Here is a 17,954-nt window from a genome sequence, read left to right as displayed (position 1 = left end):
AAATCCAAAACTTTTCCTTCTTTTCAATGTTGAAGAGTGCATATGTATACAATTATATATAACTATATATATATATTTTCTATATATATATATATATATATATATATATATATATATATATATATATATATATACATACATACACATGTGTGTGTGTGTGTGTGTGTGTGTGTGTGTGTGTGTGTATACATATACATATATTGTATCTACATACAGCTATGTAGATTGACAAAATATCTGTACATACTTATCAAAGGTGGTCTTTAGGGGTAACGCTAATGTGATAGTATAAGTGTCAAATCATATAGAAAATAATTTTCATGACAAACTTGCAATGGATATTTTAAGAATATTTGTGTTTAACATAGCATTCACACAAATAGCATGTCATAGTAATTCTTATTGCTGAAAACAATTATCTATAGCATCAGGTTATTAATCAGTTTTATTGGTGAGTGTTATCTTTCACTAGATTTAAATGATTCACTCTAATCTTTTTTGCTTCTTGACTGTACCACAATAACTCATTGTTAATACACCACAGGCTATCATGAATTTCCCTTAATAACCTAAGCTAAATGCAAATATTGGAAACAATATAAATACAGGAACAATATAGAATATATTTTAAAATATAGAAGGTCATCAGCAATTTTATGTTTCAGAGATTTATAGTTATAGATATGATTCAGAATATAAATCGAAACATACATCTTTAGGTTTGTTTTATTTATTTATTTTTTTGTATTTTTATTATTGGTATATTTTGATGGAATGTGTTTTCTTTTAAGCCGCAAATAAATTTGGGTACCTATACTTATCAGATATTTCAATTACGCATACTTAACGTCATTGAAAGTTGAAATTAATAATGATGTATATTATTTGGAAATGTCCTGCACTTCAGACCATAAGACCATAAACGGGTTGAGGCTTCACAAATGATATCTGGTTTTACAAAGAAATTAACATAGCCAAGGCAATCTAAGCATGAATCAAATGAACAGGGAACTGTTAAGCTTAAAACATCTACATATATTTATATACATACAGAGTTTATTCTGCTACATTACTTTATCATTTACATTGTATAAACTAAAATTCTTCACAAACTAACTTTGCCATACTGTAGATGGTTTGATTCTTCTACCTGATTAATCAATAGAGTTATGTATATGAGAAACAAATGTGCTTAGCAATGAACAAAAGGAATTTGCAATACAGCAGAAGAGTGAATATAATTTTTAACATAGAAAAGGGAAGGATTATCGATCAGCCATAACATTAAAATCACTGGTAGGCTAAATTAATAACTTTGATTATCGCTATAACACCAAAGAGAATGTGCCCCAATATATAACTGGTCAAACACCAAAGTCATAACTTAAACACCAATATGAACTTCTAGTTTTAAATGACTCAAACATTTCAAATAAAATAGTTTTTTTTATTGAGACATGAGACACATCGCGTTTCGCCACCAGACTTCGTCAGGGGGAATAGATAATCTTTTCCCCCTGACAAAGCCTGGTGGCGAAATGCATTGGGTGTAAGTGGGCTCCTGGCACATCACTACTCTTTACCTCATTTTGTATCTGCATGGTTTGTTGCTTGTCTTTTATTTCTTGGTTACTTTGCCATTACTGTCTATCTATTATGATGGTCAAATTCATTAGTTCTAAACCTGTCCTTTGACTTACCATTGCTGATTAGCTACAATGTACTATACTATGGTATAGATGTTATGACCAGTAGCTCACTCAGTATTTTCTCACTGTGTGGACTCTTTTTAACTTTTACTTTTATGCTACCATTTGTATTTTTAAATCATGTTTCAATAAAAATAAAAAAATATTTGAAATTGTTTGGGTCATTTAACACTGGACGTTCATATTGGTGTTTTAACATTGATTATCTCGTTACAATGGAACCTGACAAGGGGTGGGATATATTAGGCAACAAGTGAACAATCAGTTATTGAAGTTAACGTGTTGGAAGCTGAAAAAATGGGCAAGTGTAATGATCTGAGCAACTGACAAGGGCCATATTATAAAGGCTAGACAACTGGGTGAGAGCATCTCCAAAATAGCATGTCTTGTGGGGTCTTCACAATATGCAGTGGTTAGTACCTACCAAAAGTAGTCGAAGGAAGGACAACCAGTAAACCGTGAACCTCATGGCACCAAAGCCTCGTGGGGAGCAGAGACTAACCGTCTTCTTCGATCCCACAGAAGAGCTACTGTAGCAAAAATTGCTGAAAATGTTAATGCTGTCTATGATAGAAAGATACCAGAACACACAGTGCATCCCAACTTGCTGCATTTGGGGCTGCGTAGCCGCAGACCACTCAGAGTGCCCATGGCGACCCCTTCATCTTGTTGTCTCAACCTTTTTCTCTGTTTGTAAATTTAACTTCCAATTCCCAACTACTGGCTTATATATTTTTGACTAAATTCAGATGATGTATTGTAATTTTTTAATTCTCAAGCCCAGTCATCGCAAAGCATTTGGGTTTGGGTTTACTTGCTCACATTTACTATGACTTTTGTATCTTATGCCAGTCTCGGTAAAGGAGATAGTTGGCGTGATTTGCACCAAACTTACTAAAAGTCGCACGCCTCTTAATAAATATGGTGCATATTGCACTGTCTGAGAGGCAGTAAAATAAACCTATGGAAAGCCATTTTCAGACTTTCTACTTAATAAATTTTACTAAAACGATATCTCCTTGGAGACCGCACCCACTTTTTTTCACTTTCAAAATTTGGTGAATGACAAGAAAAGTGTATGATAAATGTGTGCCAATGAGATCTGGAGTTAGGAAACAATGCAGTAAAGTAAATAAATGTTTGATCACCTTGGTAACATCTATTCATTACCCCAGGATTAAGCCTGGCTATACAGATTAGATAGATGTTAATATAAACAGTCTAATGTGTATGGGGGTCTTATAACCATCCACCCAAGGGTAGTGGGGGAGAACAAGAACCAGGCATGTTGTCTTCTTACATGTGTGCTCCTTTTGACCCCCAGGAGATAGGCCCCACCAGAGGTCTCTAGCAATGCCTTTTTACCAGGGGCATAGCTAAAGGCTTATGGAGCGTCCGTGGTATTACTGGAAATATTATTTCCAGCATTTTTGTTGGAATCTGCAACGAAGGCCCCTGACGGAAACTTCAACACAGATGGGAATTAGGCCTCGGTGACGGATGTACAGTTAGGTCCAGAATTATTTGGACAGTGACGCACATTTTAGCTGTTTATCAAAATGTATTGAATATACAGTTATATAATCAATATGGGCTTAAAGTGCAGACTCTTAGCTTTAATTTGAGGGTATTCACATCCTAATTTGAGGAAGGGTTTAGGAATTACAGCTCTTTAATATGTAGCTGCCTCTTTTTCAAGGGACCAAAGGTAATTGGACAGTTATCTCAAAAGCTATTTATTGGGCTGTATGGGCTATTCCCTCATTAATCCATCATCAATTAAGCAGGTAAAAGGTCTGGAGTTGATTCCAGGAGTGGCATTTGCATGTGGAAGCTGTTATATGGAACCCACAACATGAGGTCAAAGGAGCTCTCAATGCAAGTGAAACAGACCATCGTTACGCTGAAAAAAAATGAAGACATCCATCTGAGAGATAGCACAAATGTTAAGAGTGGCTAAATCAACACTTTGGTACATTCTTGAAAAAAAGAGCGCACTGGTGATCTCGTGAACTCTAAAAGGCCTGGACGTCCACGGACGACAATAGTGGTGGATGATCACAGAATCCTTTCCATGGTAAAGAAAAACCCCTTCAAAACATCTACCCAAGTGAAGAACTCTCTCCTTGAAGTAGGTGTATCAGTATCTAAGTCTACCATAAAGAGAAGACTTCATGAGAGCAAATACAGAGGATTGACCACAAGGTGCAAACCATTATTCAGCCTCAAAAATAGAAAGGCCAGATTAGACTTTGCCAAACAACATGTAAAGAAGCCAGCCCAGTTCTGGAACAGCATTCTTTGGACAGATGACACTAAGATCAACCTGTACCAGAATGATGGGAGGAAGAAAGTATGGAGAAGGCTTGGAACGGTTCATAATCCAAAGCCCACCACATCCTCTGTAAAACATGGTGGAGGCAGTGTGATAGCATGGGCATGAATGGCTGCCAAAGACACTGGGTCACTAGTGTTTATTGATAATGTGACTGAAGACAGAAGCAGCCGGATGAATTCTGAAGTGTTCAAAGATATAATTTCTGCTCAGATTCAACCAAATGCAGCAAGGTTGATTGGACGTCGCTTCACAGTACAGATGGACAATGACACAGAACATACTGTGAAAGCAACCCAGGATTTTTTTAAGGCAAAGAAGTGGAATATTCTGCAATGGCCAAGTCAATCACCAGATCCTCCACCCAATCGAGCATGCATTTCACTTGCTTAACACAAAACTTACAGCAGAAAGACCCACAAACAAGCAACAACTGAAGACAGCTGCAGTAAAGGCCTGGCAAAGTATCACAAAGGAGGAGGAGACCCAGGGTTTGGTTATGCCCATGGGTTCCAGACTTCAGGCAGCTATTGCCTGCAAAGGATTCCCTACAAAGTATTAAAAAAAACGACACATTTTATTTATGGTAATGTTAACTTGTCCAATTACTTTTGAGCTCCTGAAATGAGGAGGCTGTGTAGAAAAATCGTTGCAATTCCTGAACGTTTCACAGGATATTTTTGTTCAACCCCTTGAACTAAACCTGAAAGTCTACACTTCAATTGCATCTCAGTTGTTTCATTTCAAATCCAATGTGGTGGCATGCAGACCCCAAATCATGAAGATTGTGTCCCTGGTCAAATAATTCTGGACCTAACTGTAACTGTATGGCACCCTTCACAGGTATACGTTAAACGTATATCTTGAGGAGCTCCCGATATATATTGGACAGTGACGTAGGGAGCAGTGCTGGAATCCCCAGGCAGAGCGGTAGTGCCTGATGACAAATACGGGCCAGGATACAATGCCCAGCAGATAGGATCACACCATATGTGATCCTGTCTGCTGTGCCCTGTATCTAAGCCTACCACATGGTAGGCTTAGATACAGGGCCCATGTGTGATACTGTCTGCTGGGCCCTTTAGCTAAGCCAACCACATGGTAGGTTTAGATACAGGGCCCCAGCAGACAGTAATCTTATACTTACCCTCCTCATCGGCTCTGGGCACAGCGGAGGTCCTGACGCCATTCAGAGTCCTGATGTGCGTGGTGCACATAGCGTTGTAACGTCATGATGCGGAAAAACATCAGGACCTCCACTGCGCTCGGGAACGAGGGGAGTAAGTATACTGTTACTATAGTAACAGGGGCCTGTGTAGTTTACTACATAGACCCCAGTTACTATAGTAGCTTTTAATAGACGTGGTGCGTAGCGCCGCGGGCTCCCCTGGCTTTGGGGCCCAGTCGCAATTGCGACCGCTGCAACCCCTATACCTACGCCACTGTTTATCACCCTCTCCCCAATGATTCTCTCAGTCTAACTATGCATGTTTAGTGGGGGGGGGGGTGCAAGAGAGATAGCTGTCAGCTGAGTGACAGTGAGTGAGTGTATGGCCAGGTTGAGATTCAGCTATAATCTTAGGAAATGTAAAAGCTGGTGTGGAGTTAGTGTTCTTTACAACATTTTTAATGTTTAGTTCATAGCAATAATGTATTAAATTACATGCTAGACATATGATTCAACTGAACATCCTTTCAGTTATAGTTAGCTCCCTATTTGTGTTCAATGGCATTGTGTGTGTGTGTGTGTGTGTGTGTGTGTGTGTGTGTGTGTGTGTGTGTATAAAAGAATATATATATATATATATATATATATATATATATATATATATATATAAAAGAATATATATGTATATATATATATACATATGACACTGAATTGTGAGTACTTTAGAGCCTTATGAGAGCTAAGGGTATGTGCACACGTAGTGACCATAAACGTCTGAAAATCCAGATCTGTTTTCAAGGGAAAACAGACCCTGCTTTTTTGACCAACTCACATTTTTCGCGGCGTTTTTCGCGCCATTTTCGCGGCATTTTTTACGTCCGTTTTTGGAGCTGTTTTCATTGGAGTCTATGAGAAAACAGCTCCAAAAACATCCAAAGAAGTGTCCTGCACTTCTTTTGACGAGGCTGTATTTTTACGCGTCGTCGTTTGACAGCTGTCAAACGACGACGCGTAAATAACAGGTCGTCTGCACAGTACGTCGGCAAACCCATTCAAATGAATGGGCAGATGTTTGCCGACGTATTGTAGCCCTATTTTCAGACGTAAAACGAGGCATAATACGCCTCGTTTACGTCTGAAAATAGGTCGTGTGAACCCAGCCTAAAGCACAATAATGTATCTTGAAGATGGAGTCCACTGAGAGGAGACTGAAGCATTTTCATACAAAGCCTAACAGATATAGGAAGGCAAGTAAATAGAAATAAACGTAATCTTATATTTTCTCTATTTTTACATTAAAAATATAAATATTAAAGCTGTTACCTCCCTTATTCTGAATTGGCAAACTGAATAAAAGTATTTAAATACCACCTAACAGATGGTAGCTCCAGATACATGAGTTACTAGACAGCATGAATTCTTGTTAATTTGATTAAATAATGTGACCAAATTAAAAAAAAACACAAAAGTGTCTCGTTCTCTAAATTATGCTAAAATAAATGTGAATGGTATTGAAGTTGACCTTTAAATAACAGCAGTCAGCTGCTAAATGCGGAACAATAGTCTACCAATCTGGATTGCTTCAGTATAAAAAATCAATGATGGTTCTCATTCTTCCAGAAATAGTAATTGCTAAAGACAATAGTAATTCTTTTTTTACATAGTTACATAGTACGGTTGAAAAAAGACACATGTCCATCAAGTTCAACCACGTTTATTTAGATAAGAAAACAGTAAAAACCCAAACAGTGGCATAGATGAATGCCTGTATCTTTGTGTTAACTTCCCATATTGGAAAGTGCAGTGGTATTGAGTTAATAGAAATAGTAACAAGCAAAACAACAATAACATGTGATAAAATTAACAACAAAGACCGTTTGAATACACCCATTGTCTCTTTTAGGTATTAAAAGGGTTGTCTCAATATTTTTTAAAGGAAGGGGCTGCGACAATCACGTTATTGCAACAAGTCCAGATTTTATAACCCCTCTTGATCAGCTAATTTAACCAGGGGACGTTGTGGCAGCCATACAAATGTAGTATTATACAGTATATCACCCATTGATTTGAATGGATGACTGTAATGAAGTGGTGATTTGGCTCTATTACTGGCAACAAAATTGTTCATTTCTTGAATAAAGACATCAATCTCCTTGGTTAGGATGTACTGGACCATGGATTATAGCAGTGACCAGTGTTTAGGGCCTGTCACAGGAATAAGATGTAGTGTCACCGATAAAGCGGGTGTCATCTATATTATATACATGACACCCTGCTACAAAGGCCAGAATTGAAGATAACTCAGATCCCAGAAGTTTAACCCATTAGATGCCGCAGTCAATAGCGACCACAGCATCTAAGCAGTTAGGAAGAAGAAGGGGGCTTCCTCTGTCACTCCATGATGCCAATAGGTTGTCATGGCAGCCGGGGACCTAATGAAGGCCCCCAGGTCTGCCATCTTAGTACAATAATTAGGCTGGAAGTGCCTACTAGGATGCATTATGTTATCCGGTATGATACATTGCAATACAGATGTATCAAGCTCGTACATGGTAAAGTCCTCAATTGGGACTAAAATAAAAAGTTAAAATAGGCTAAAAATATAAAAAAAATAAAAAACACCAAAAAACACATTTTCCCAATTAAAAATGCTTTATTTTGTAAAAAAAAATATACACATAATTGGTATCACCACGTCCATAACAACCCGAATCACAAATTATCACAGTATTTAACCCGCACACTGAACATGGTAAAAATAATTGCTGTTTGTTGTTCATCCCGCCTCCCAAAAAAACAGAATAAAGTGATAAAAAGTTGCATGTACCCCAAAATGGTGCAAATAAAAAAGTAAATTCATCCTGCAAAAAAGCAAGCCCTCACATAGCTCTGTCAATGGAAGAATTAAAAAAGTTATGGCTCTCAGATTATGTTATTTATACTGCAAGCTAAACAGTGTAAATTTAAAACACATAATAGAATGGCAGAAAATATTTTTATGTATTGTTTTTAGATCTTTTATGTATTGTTTTTGTTTCTGCTTTGTTGTTTTTTATGGAGCATATTCTAAATATTATTAATTTCCATATGGGATCAATAAAGTCTCTCTTATCTTATCTTACCTTATCTCATCTTAACTGCTATATTTTTTTCATTCCACCCAAAAAAGTTCATTTAAGTTAATGACACAAAAACAAATCGTGCTTGGCAGCCATATAGAAATGAGTGGAGTGGTGACCGAGCATGCGCAGTACCGCTCCATTCGTATGAGGCTCCTGGGAACAGCAATGTAAGGGTATGTTCACACGATAGCAGGCATTTACGTCTGAAAAGACAGACTGTTTTCAGGAGAAAACAGCTGCCTCGTTTCAGACGTAAATGCTCCTCCTCGCATTTTGCGAGGCTTCTCTGACAGCCGTAAATTTTGAGCTGTGCTTCATTGAGTTCAATGAAGAACGGCTCAAATTACGTCTGAAAGAAGTGTCCTGCACTTCTTTTGCCGAGGCTGTATTTTTACGCGTCGTCGTTTGACAGCTGTCAAACGACGACGCATAAATGAAAGGTTGTCTGCACAGTACGTCGGCAAACCCATTCAAATGAATGGGCAGATGTTTGCCGACGTATTGTAGCCCTATTTTCAGGCGTAAAACGAAGCATAATACGCCTCGTTTACGTCTGAAAATAGGTAGTGTGAACCCAGCCTAAGCCTGTTCTCATGATTGTGGCAGTCCCAGTGGTCGGACCCCCATCGATCAGATATTTATCACTTATGCTGTGGATAAGTGATAAGTATTGATTATGGAAAACTTCTTTAATTCCACAAGACATAAGCAAAAAATATTTGACTGTTCTGGCTGTAACCTTAAAACAATAGTTTGCACATAACTTCATAACGTAACATTTTTAAAACAGACCTCCAGTAAGATATGTGCCCTAGTGTATAAAATAGAGTTTCTCAACAATCATTGAAAATTGTCTGCTCTAACTTGTATTACAGTTTCATTTCTGTGCTGGCTGTGAACTTACTAGAGTATATGGCAAAGTAGAGGGGATTGCATCATCTTCCCGATGCTGTCAGCTAGGAGCTTTACTGGCCACTGTTCCCAGCTACTTGGAAGGACATATGGACATAGCTGTAGGGAAAATCTCTAGTATTTTCAGAGCTATTTACATCATAAATGGAATATATCTGCCCCATTAACTTTAGTACTTTTTATAAGACAATATAATAGTTATTTATTTTTATTTTTTATTGCCAAATAGTGTTGTAGTTCAAGTTTTTTCCCCATTGATAGTATAATTATGAAAATTTGCATTTTCATCATTCAGTCTCCATTCTAATAGTGCTTCCACTTGGCATACAGTAAATATGAACCTTACCATGACCTCTTATTGATCCACCACGGATCTATTTGTGCAGGCAATTAGCTGGTTATGTTGACTTGACAGTTTGGAGTAATTATCTCAATTACCTTGTAATTTTCATCTAATAGTATACGTTATGGTATACATTAGGGATGTCACGATACCAGAATTTGGACTTTGATACCGATACTTAGTTTAGTATTGCGATTTCGATACCAATTCGATACTTTGGCAACAATAATAAAAAAAAAAAGAAGTTCTTCCATTTTCTGATGTCAGGCGTATGGTGTGATGATGAATTTAGCCTCCATGTGCCTCATACCTAAGTATACCCTAACAACAGGAAATATGGTAGGACAACGCTGGGATCCTTCAATGGACTCTGGGCTGTCTGCCCATATATGGTATGTCCCTCAATCGCGTCACAGGAAATCCCTGTGACACGATCCAAGGGGCCTCCCCTCTTCTCATTTTCCCCTGAATGCTGCAGTCAGCTGTGATCGCAGCATTCACGGGAATAACGGCGGAGATGAGAGGTTTCTCTGATCTCCGCCGTTATAGAGCGGCGCTGCGGCTGCGTAATACAGCCATTGCCCCGCTCCTGACAGGAAGTACGTGCGCGGTCAGCATGAGGAGATGCGGCCGGCGCTGCACTAATGAGCGACGGTTCAGGCACGGAAGACAGAACATGGGGGTGTTTTGTAGTGTGCCCGCCATGTTCTGTCTTCAGTGCCGCCGCTCATTAGTGCAGCGCCGGCCGCATCGCATCATCCTGACCCCGCTCACTTGTTATCAGGACTCCGGAGCGGGGCATTGGCTGTATTACACAGCCGCATCCCCGCTCTCATACATCCATGTGTTACAATACTGAGCTGTGCGGCCGCACAGCTAAGTATCGAAATACCTGAAATAACGGTATCGAACCGTTTGGGGATGCAAAGTATCGAAACAGTATCAAAGTTTTGAAACATCGTGCATCCCTAGTATACATTGCACTTCATATACTGGGGTACTCCTGAATATGCAGGTATATGGGCTTATGTGAGGTTTTTTTTACAATCTCTTTTTATTCATCCTTCCAAGCCCACCTAGTCAATATGGAGCTAAATCAGTCTCTCCGCCCACTTACTCCATTTCGTTCATAGACATTGGAAGTAACAGATCTTACCCTATCTATAGTCATCTATCATGACTCCTCTATCATCCACTTGTGAATAAGATCAATGGCAATGTTTGACCAATAATATTACCTGCAATTAAGCATTTGTTCAATATTATATTTTAGGATTAGAACGTATTGGGAGAGATTCCAGCTATGAACAAGAAGGGAAGGTCCAATTTGTGATTGATGCAGTGTATTCAATGGCTCATGCTCTCCATAGCATGCACAGAGAATTCTGCCCTGGGTATGTGGGCCTCTGTCCAAAAATGAAGCCTGTGGATGGCAAAGATCTTCTCAGTTATATTCGGGCTGTCAACTTTAATGGTAAGTAATTCTGCACATATGTTATCACATATTTAGTTGTTTTTGTAAAATATATGTTTTCCTCTATGCAAAACGTTGTCCACTTGTATACATGAATATTGTGAACAGGACTTAATACCTGTAATTAGATTTTGTTGTATTTCAAGAAATATTTTAAAGTAGTTCACAACTTGTTTGGTACATGTTAAAGTAGTGAACATTTTAAGGCTATGTACGGATGTAGCCATCTTTATCTTGACTCTGATAACTTCCTGCAGCGTAATATCACACAACAAAAGCCATTAAAAAGTCATTGAAAAAGTCAAGATAAAGCATCTTGCCACCGTGCATGTACACCTTTGAAAATATATATTTTTTTTTAAATGAAAATGTGTATCCATGTGATTGGTTAGGCCCCATGCACATGAATGTAAAAACGCTGGGAATTACGGGCCCATAGACTTCTATTGGCCATGGGTACCTTCCCGTTTGCTTACAGGAAGGTGCCCGGGCTGTTGAAAAATATGGAACATATCCTATTTCAGGCTGTAATTATGGCACGGGCAGGCCCATAGAAGTCTATGGGGCTCCAGTAATTACTAGGCATCGTCAGGGGATAGTCACTGTCCAGGGTGCTGAATGGGTGCGTGAAAATCACGCAGGTTACACGGAATCACTTCCGTGCGAACAGCGTGATTCGCGCAACAGCTGTCAAACTTTGAATGTAAACAGAAAAGCACCACGTGCTTTTCTGTTTACAAACATCCAAACGGAATGTCATAATGATGGCGGCTGCGCGAAAATCTCGCAGCCGCGCATCATACGCTGATGACACCCGGAGCTGTTAAGTGCCTTTTGCACACGCTTGTGTAAACCAGGCCTCATAATACACTGCAATACTTGCAGTCTATTATGTCTGTCAGTGTAAAACTGACAAGCATTCTATTAGGGCACATTCACACATGGCAGAATAGCTGTTGAGTTTTGCTGCGGAAAGTCCGCAGTGGAATTCTGCAGCAGCCATTTTTTACGTTGCAGAAAATAACTGTGTGGAAATCAGGCTGCGGTGCAGAATTTCCCCTCCGCAGCATGCTCATGACGTTGCGGAGAAGAAGCGGAATTTCACTGCGGATTTCAGCCTTTGCAATGCAAAAACTGAAATCTGTGGCAAGTCCGCTGTGTTATCTGCAACGTCTGAATTACCTGTCAAATATGCAAATGATGGTGCAGATTCGTTGCGTAATTGCCCCAAATCTGCACCAACATTTGCAGCGGAAAAATTCTGCCATGTGTGAACATGCCCTTAGGCCCTGCCTCTGGCATACACTGTGGGCAGACCTATTAGGCAGCCCACAATCGCATTGCAGAGGTGACGATAGGGTGAAAGAGGGAGCCCGCTCCATCGGAAACCACTAAAATACCACAGTCGCAATTGACTGCAGCATCTAAGGTGTTAAACGGCAAGAGGTAACTCTTATCATGGCCATTAGAGCAGGAACCCAGCTATCGTGCACAGCGCCGTTAACAGGTAGCGCTATCTTATATGTACCTTTAATGATGGTCATGAAAACGCGTACGGGCGGTCCTTAAGGGGTTAAAATGAATTTCGTTTTTAGATTTTTATTTTGTATGTCCTAACCCAGTTTTGCTCAATGCATAACTTTGCTATGTACAAAAAACTTGCAGTGATTGAGATGAGCTGCAGTGGGATAAGCTGCAATAACAGGCGCAGCTTGCTAGCACAAACAATGAGGGGACGTGAAACTCACTGGCGCATCGCATCCCCTTTATTGAGCTAAGTATAGGTCAATAATATTCAAGTGACCGAGAACCCATTCAACACTGTAACGGTATTGGACGTATATATCTACCACGAGATTAGCGGCAGCAGCGCAGCTGTTATACACTGCCCCCCGACTCCTGCTCCAACTGCCGGGATCCCTCTGTCAGTCTATCGGCACCCCACAAAGCAATTGTGGGGTGCGGAAGAGTTACCATGGCAGCCGAGGACCTTGCAAAGTCCCCCAGGTCTGCCATGAGTAAAAGCCTATTAGACCAGTTTACACTGACAGGTAATAATACTTTGGAATACTATATATTTCAAAGCATTATACAAGCGATCAAAAGTGGGACAAAAAAAAAAGTAAAATTAAGATCAATATAATGTAATAAACCATCCCCAAAAAATACATTAAAGAATTATATACATATTTTATTTTTTGAAAACAGAAACAAATATATATGGCACCACTGCAATTGTAGCGACCCGTAGAGAAAATTAACACATTATTGAAACCATATTTAAAATGCCATAAAAAAAATACCCTCAAAAACAATGGCAGAATTGCTGTTTTTTACCCCATTATTTCCATTAAGAAAAAAAAAAAATCAAACCATAAATTTTATGTACTCCAAAATGGTGCCAAAAAAACTAAAATCCATCCCACAAAAAACAACCCCTTGATTTTTTTTTTTTGTTTCATTAACCCCTTCAGGACCAAGCTCATTTTGGCCTTCAGGACCAGACCCATTTTTTCAAATCTGACATATTTCACTTTATGTGGTAATAACTCCGGAACGCTTTTACCTATCAAAGCGATTCTGAGATTGTTTTCTCGTGACACATTGGACTTTATGATAGTGGAAAAATGTGGTCGATAAATTCAATATTTACCAGTGAAAAACACCAAAATTTGGTGAAAAATTGCAAAAATTAGCATTTTTATAAATGTAAATGTATCTGCTTGTAAGACAGGCAGTTATACCACACAAAATTGTTGCTAATTAACATCCCCCATATGTCTACTTTAGATTGGCATCGTTTTTTGAACGTCCTTTTATTTTTCTAGGACGTTACAAGGCTTAGAACTTTAGCAGAAATTTCTCACATTTTCAAGAAAATTTCAAAAGGCTATTTTTACAGGGGCCAGTTCAGTTGTGAAGCGGCTTTTAGGGCCTTATATATTAGAAACCGCCAAAAAGTCACCCCATTTTAAAATCTTCACCCCTCAAAGTATTCAAAACAGCATTTAGAAAGTTTCTTAACCCTTTAAACGTTTCACAGGAATTAAAGCAACGTAGAGGTGAAATTTTCAAATTTCATTTTTTTTTGCAGAAATTCATTTTTATTCTATTTTTTTTGTAACACAGAAGTTTTTACCAGAGAAACGCAACTCAATATTTATTGCCCAGATTCTGCAGTTTTTAGAAATATCCCACATGTGGCCCTAGTGTGGTAATGGACTGAAGCACCGGCCTCAGAAGCAAAGGAGCACCCAGTGGATTTTGGGCCTCCTTTTTATTAGAAAATATTTTAGGCACCATGTCAGATTTCAAGGGCTCTTTCGGTGCCAAAACAGTGGAAATCCACCAAAAGTGACCCCATTTTGGAAACTACACCCCTTGAGGAAATTATCTAGGGGTATAGTGAGCATTTTGACCCCGCAGGTTTTTTGCAGAAATTATTGGAAGTAGGCCGTGAAAATAAAAATCGTCATTCTTTCAAAGATTATGTAGGTTTAGCTAATTTTTTCTAATTTCCACGAGGACTAAAGGAGAAAAAGCACCACAACATTTGTAAAGCAATTTCTCCCGAGTAAAACAATACCCCACATGTGGTTATAAACGGATGTTTGGACACACGGCGGAGCTTAGAAGGGAAAGAGCGCCATTTGGCTTTTGGAGCTCAAATTTAGCAGGAATGGTTTGCGGAGGCAATGTCGCATTTGCAAAGCCCCTGAGGTACCAAAACAGTGAAAACGCCAAAAAAGTGACTCCATTGAGAAAACTACACCCCTTGAGGAATCCATCTAGGGGTGTAGTGAGCATTTTGCCCCCACAGGTGTTTCATAGATTTTATTAGAATTGGGCAGTGAAAATAAAAAAAATCCTTTTTCTTCAATAAAACGTAGCTTTAGCTCCAAATTTTTAATTTTCTCAACAAATAAAGGAAAAAAAGAACCCCAACGCTTGTAAAGCAACTTCTGTGGAGTACGGCAATACCCCACACGTGGTCGTAAAATGCTGTTTGGGCACACGGCAGGGCTCAGAAGGGAAGGAGCGCCATTTGCTTTTGGTGTACAGATTTTGCTGCATTTGGTTTCTGGTCGCTATGTTGCATTTGCAAAGTCCCTGTGGGACCAAAACAGTGGATCCCCCCCAGAAGTGACCCCATTTTGGAAACAACACCCTCAAGGTATTCACCTAGGGGTGTAGTGAGCATGTTAACCCCACAGGAGTTTTGCAGAAATTCGTGTGCACACGATGTGGGAGAATGAAAATGGGAATTTTTCCTTAGATACGCCAATATGTGGTGCCCGGCTTGTGCCACCATAACAAGACAGCTCTCAATTATTATGAGGTGTTTCCCTGTTTTAGAAACACCCTACATGTGGCCCTAATCTTTTGCCTGGACATTCGACAGGGCTCAGGAGTGAAAGAGTACCGTGTAAAATTGAGGCCTAATTTGGCGACTTATAAAGTATTGGTTCACAATTGCAGAGGCTTTGATGTGAAATAATAAAAGAAACCTCTGAGAAGTGACCCCATTTTGGAAACTGCACCCCTCAAGGCATTTATTAAGAGGTGTAGTGAGCATTTTCACCCCACGTGTCTTTTCCATAAATTATTGCGCTGCGGAAGGTACAAATTAAAATGTTTCCCTAGATATGCCAATTCAGTGTCAAATATGTCATGCCCAGCTTGTGCCACTTTTTTTTTTATATACACCGTTCACCGTACGTTATAAACTACATGTTACCTTTATTCTGAGGGTCAGTACGATTCCGGCGATACCAAATTTATAGAACTTTTTTATAACTTTTTGCACAATAAAATTACTTTTGGAAAGAGAATGTATTTTTTCTGTCGCCAAGTTGTGAGAGCCATAACTTTTACATTTTTTCATCGATGGAGCTGTGTGAGGGCTTGATTTTTTGCGAGACGAGGTATAGATTTTATCGCTACCATTTTTGGATACATGCGACTTTTTGATCACTTTTTATTTCAATTTTTGGAAGACAGTGACCAAAAAAACAGTAATTATGGCAGTGTTTTTGAGTTTTTTTTTTTACGGAGTTCACTGCGCTGGATAAATAACATAATATTTTTATAGTTCAGGTCGTTACGGTCGCAGCGATACCAAATATGTATGGCTTTATTATTTTTTTTCAATAATAAATGACTTATAAGGGAAAAAGGGCGATTGTGTTTTGTGTTATTATTTGAAACTTTTATTGTATGTTTTCCAACTTTTATTTTTACTTTTTTTACACTTTTTTTTACACTTTTCTTTAGTCCCACTATGGGACTTGAATGTCCAACTGTTTGTTTGATGTTCTAATACATTGCACTACCTATGTAGTGCAATGTATTGGAACTGTCAGTTGTTCACTGACAGCAAGCCGATCAGGCTCCGCCTCTGGGCGGGGCCTAATCAGCTTACGTAATGGCAGACAGGAGTCCATTGTTAGGGCTCCTGTTGCCATGGTAGCAGTCGCCAGCCTTGCCATCGCATGGCAAGGCTGCCGATTTTCTACAAACCTCTAGGATGCAGCGATCACAATGGATCGCTGCATCGAAGGGGTTAATGCCAGGAATCGGAGCTAGCTCCGATTCCTGGCGATAGATCGGGGTGTCCGCTGTAACATACAGCGGACACCCACTGCTGATGACGCCGGCTCAGCTTCTGAGCCGGAAGCTGAGCCGGCGCCATCTTGCCGATGTTACCGGAAGCCTCCTGGGCTCCGCCGACGACGGGGCATAGGAGGATTCCGTTACAGGCTGATCGGGAGGTAAGCATTAGCCCTCCGATCGCCTTTGCAGCCACCGGCAACCCAGCGATCACGTTGCTGGGGTGCCGGTGGCTATAAACTCCTCACATGCTGCGATCTCTATTGAACGCAGCATGTGAGGGGTTAATCGGTCGGATCGGCGGCTAGCTCCGGTCCTGGCCGATACCTTAGGGTGCCAGCTGTAACATACAGCTGTCACCCGGTGGTGATGTCGCTGGCTCAGCTCCTGAGCCAGCTTCATCTCCATGACGTACATTTACGTGAAAAGGCGGTAAGCCACCGATTTTAATGACGTTTATATACGTGATCCGGCGGGAAGGGGTTAAAACATGTTTTTACTCAAAAAAAAGTATACATATTTGGTATCACTATAATCGTACTGACTCATAGAATAAAGATAAGATATTATTTTCATAGCATGGTGCATAGTGTGAAGGAGAAATGTAAAAAATAATAGCGAAATTGCTGTTGTTTTTTTTTTTCTAGAATCCCCCCCTAATATATTTTTGTTTTATAAAAAAAAACAAGCCATGTAAAGGATTTATTGAATGAAAATAAATATATTGAAAAAAGAAAAAAAGAGAAAATGATCCAGAAATATAACTAGGCACTCTTGGGTTAAATAAAATTCAACATAATATTTTATTTTTGAATCCAGATAATACTGGGTTGTGTTCACACTTGCGGTTTTCAACCATATATTAAAATAACATATATGGTTGAAAACCGCAAGTGTGAACACAACCCAGCGGTTTTTCATTTGGAATTTCTTATCTTTTCAAAATTGTTCTGTACATATATAGTATGTTGTATATTCACCAGGCAATATCACTAATGTATTAAAGGTGCTATTGTATGTCTTCTTTCCTGGCCAGGAGGTTTTTTTAAAAAAATTGTTGTTGTTGTATAAATTAATATTGCCGGTATTATCTGGATTCAAAAATAAAATATTATGTTGAATTTTATTTATCCCAAGATTACCTAGTTATATTTCTGGATCATTTTCTCTTTTTTTCTTTTTTCAATAATCTTTATCAGGAATGGCACCGTGCTATATTATATTGCAATTTTGGGTTTGTTAGGTATGGTTTGGTTATAACCGCATCTTTTTTCTATATAA

At 39.2% G+C, this 17,954-nt stretch overlaps 1 protein-coding gene across 2 annotated transcripts in view; it reads left to right on the top strand.

The window, feature by feature from the left end:
* The window catches only part of GRM8 (glutamate metabotropic receptor 8), a 1,038,560-nt gene that overhangs the window by 754,383 nt on the left and 266,223 nt on the right, over positions 1 to 17,954 (top strand). For both annotated transcript variants that reach the window (XM_075857175.1, XM_075857176.1), the window contains exon 7: positions 10,863 to 11,063. In XM_075857175.1, coding sequence (XP_075713290.1) covers positions 10,863 to 11,063 — 201 coding nt within the window. The remainder of the gene's footprint in view (positions 1 to 10,862; positions 11,064 to 17,954) is intronic.

This window comes from Rhinoderma darwinii, chromosome 3, assembly GCF_050947455.1.
Source record: "Rhinoderma darwinii isolate aRhiDar2 chromosome 3, aRhiDar2.hap1, whole genome shotgun sequence".
Taxonomy (NCBI): Eukaryota; Metazoa; Chordata; class Amphibia; order Anura; family Rhinodermatidae; genus Rhinoderma; species Rhinoderma darwinii.
The sequence above is the reverse complement of the archived record's forward strand: the minus strand, read 5'-3'. Positions and strand labels throughout refer to the sequence as shown.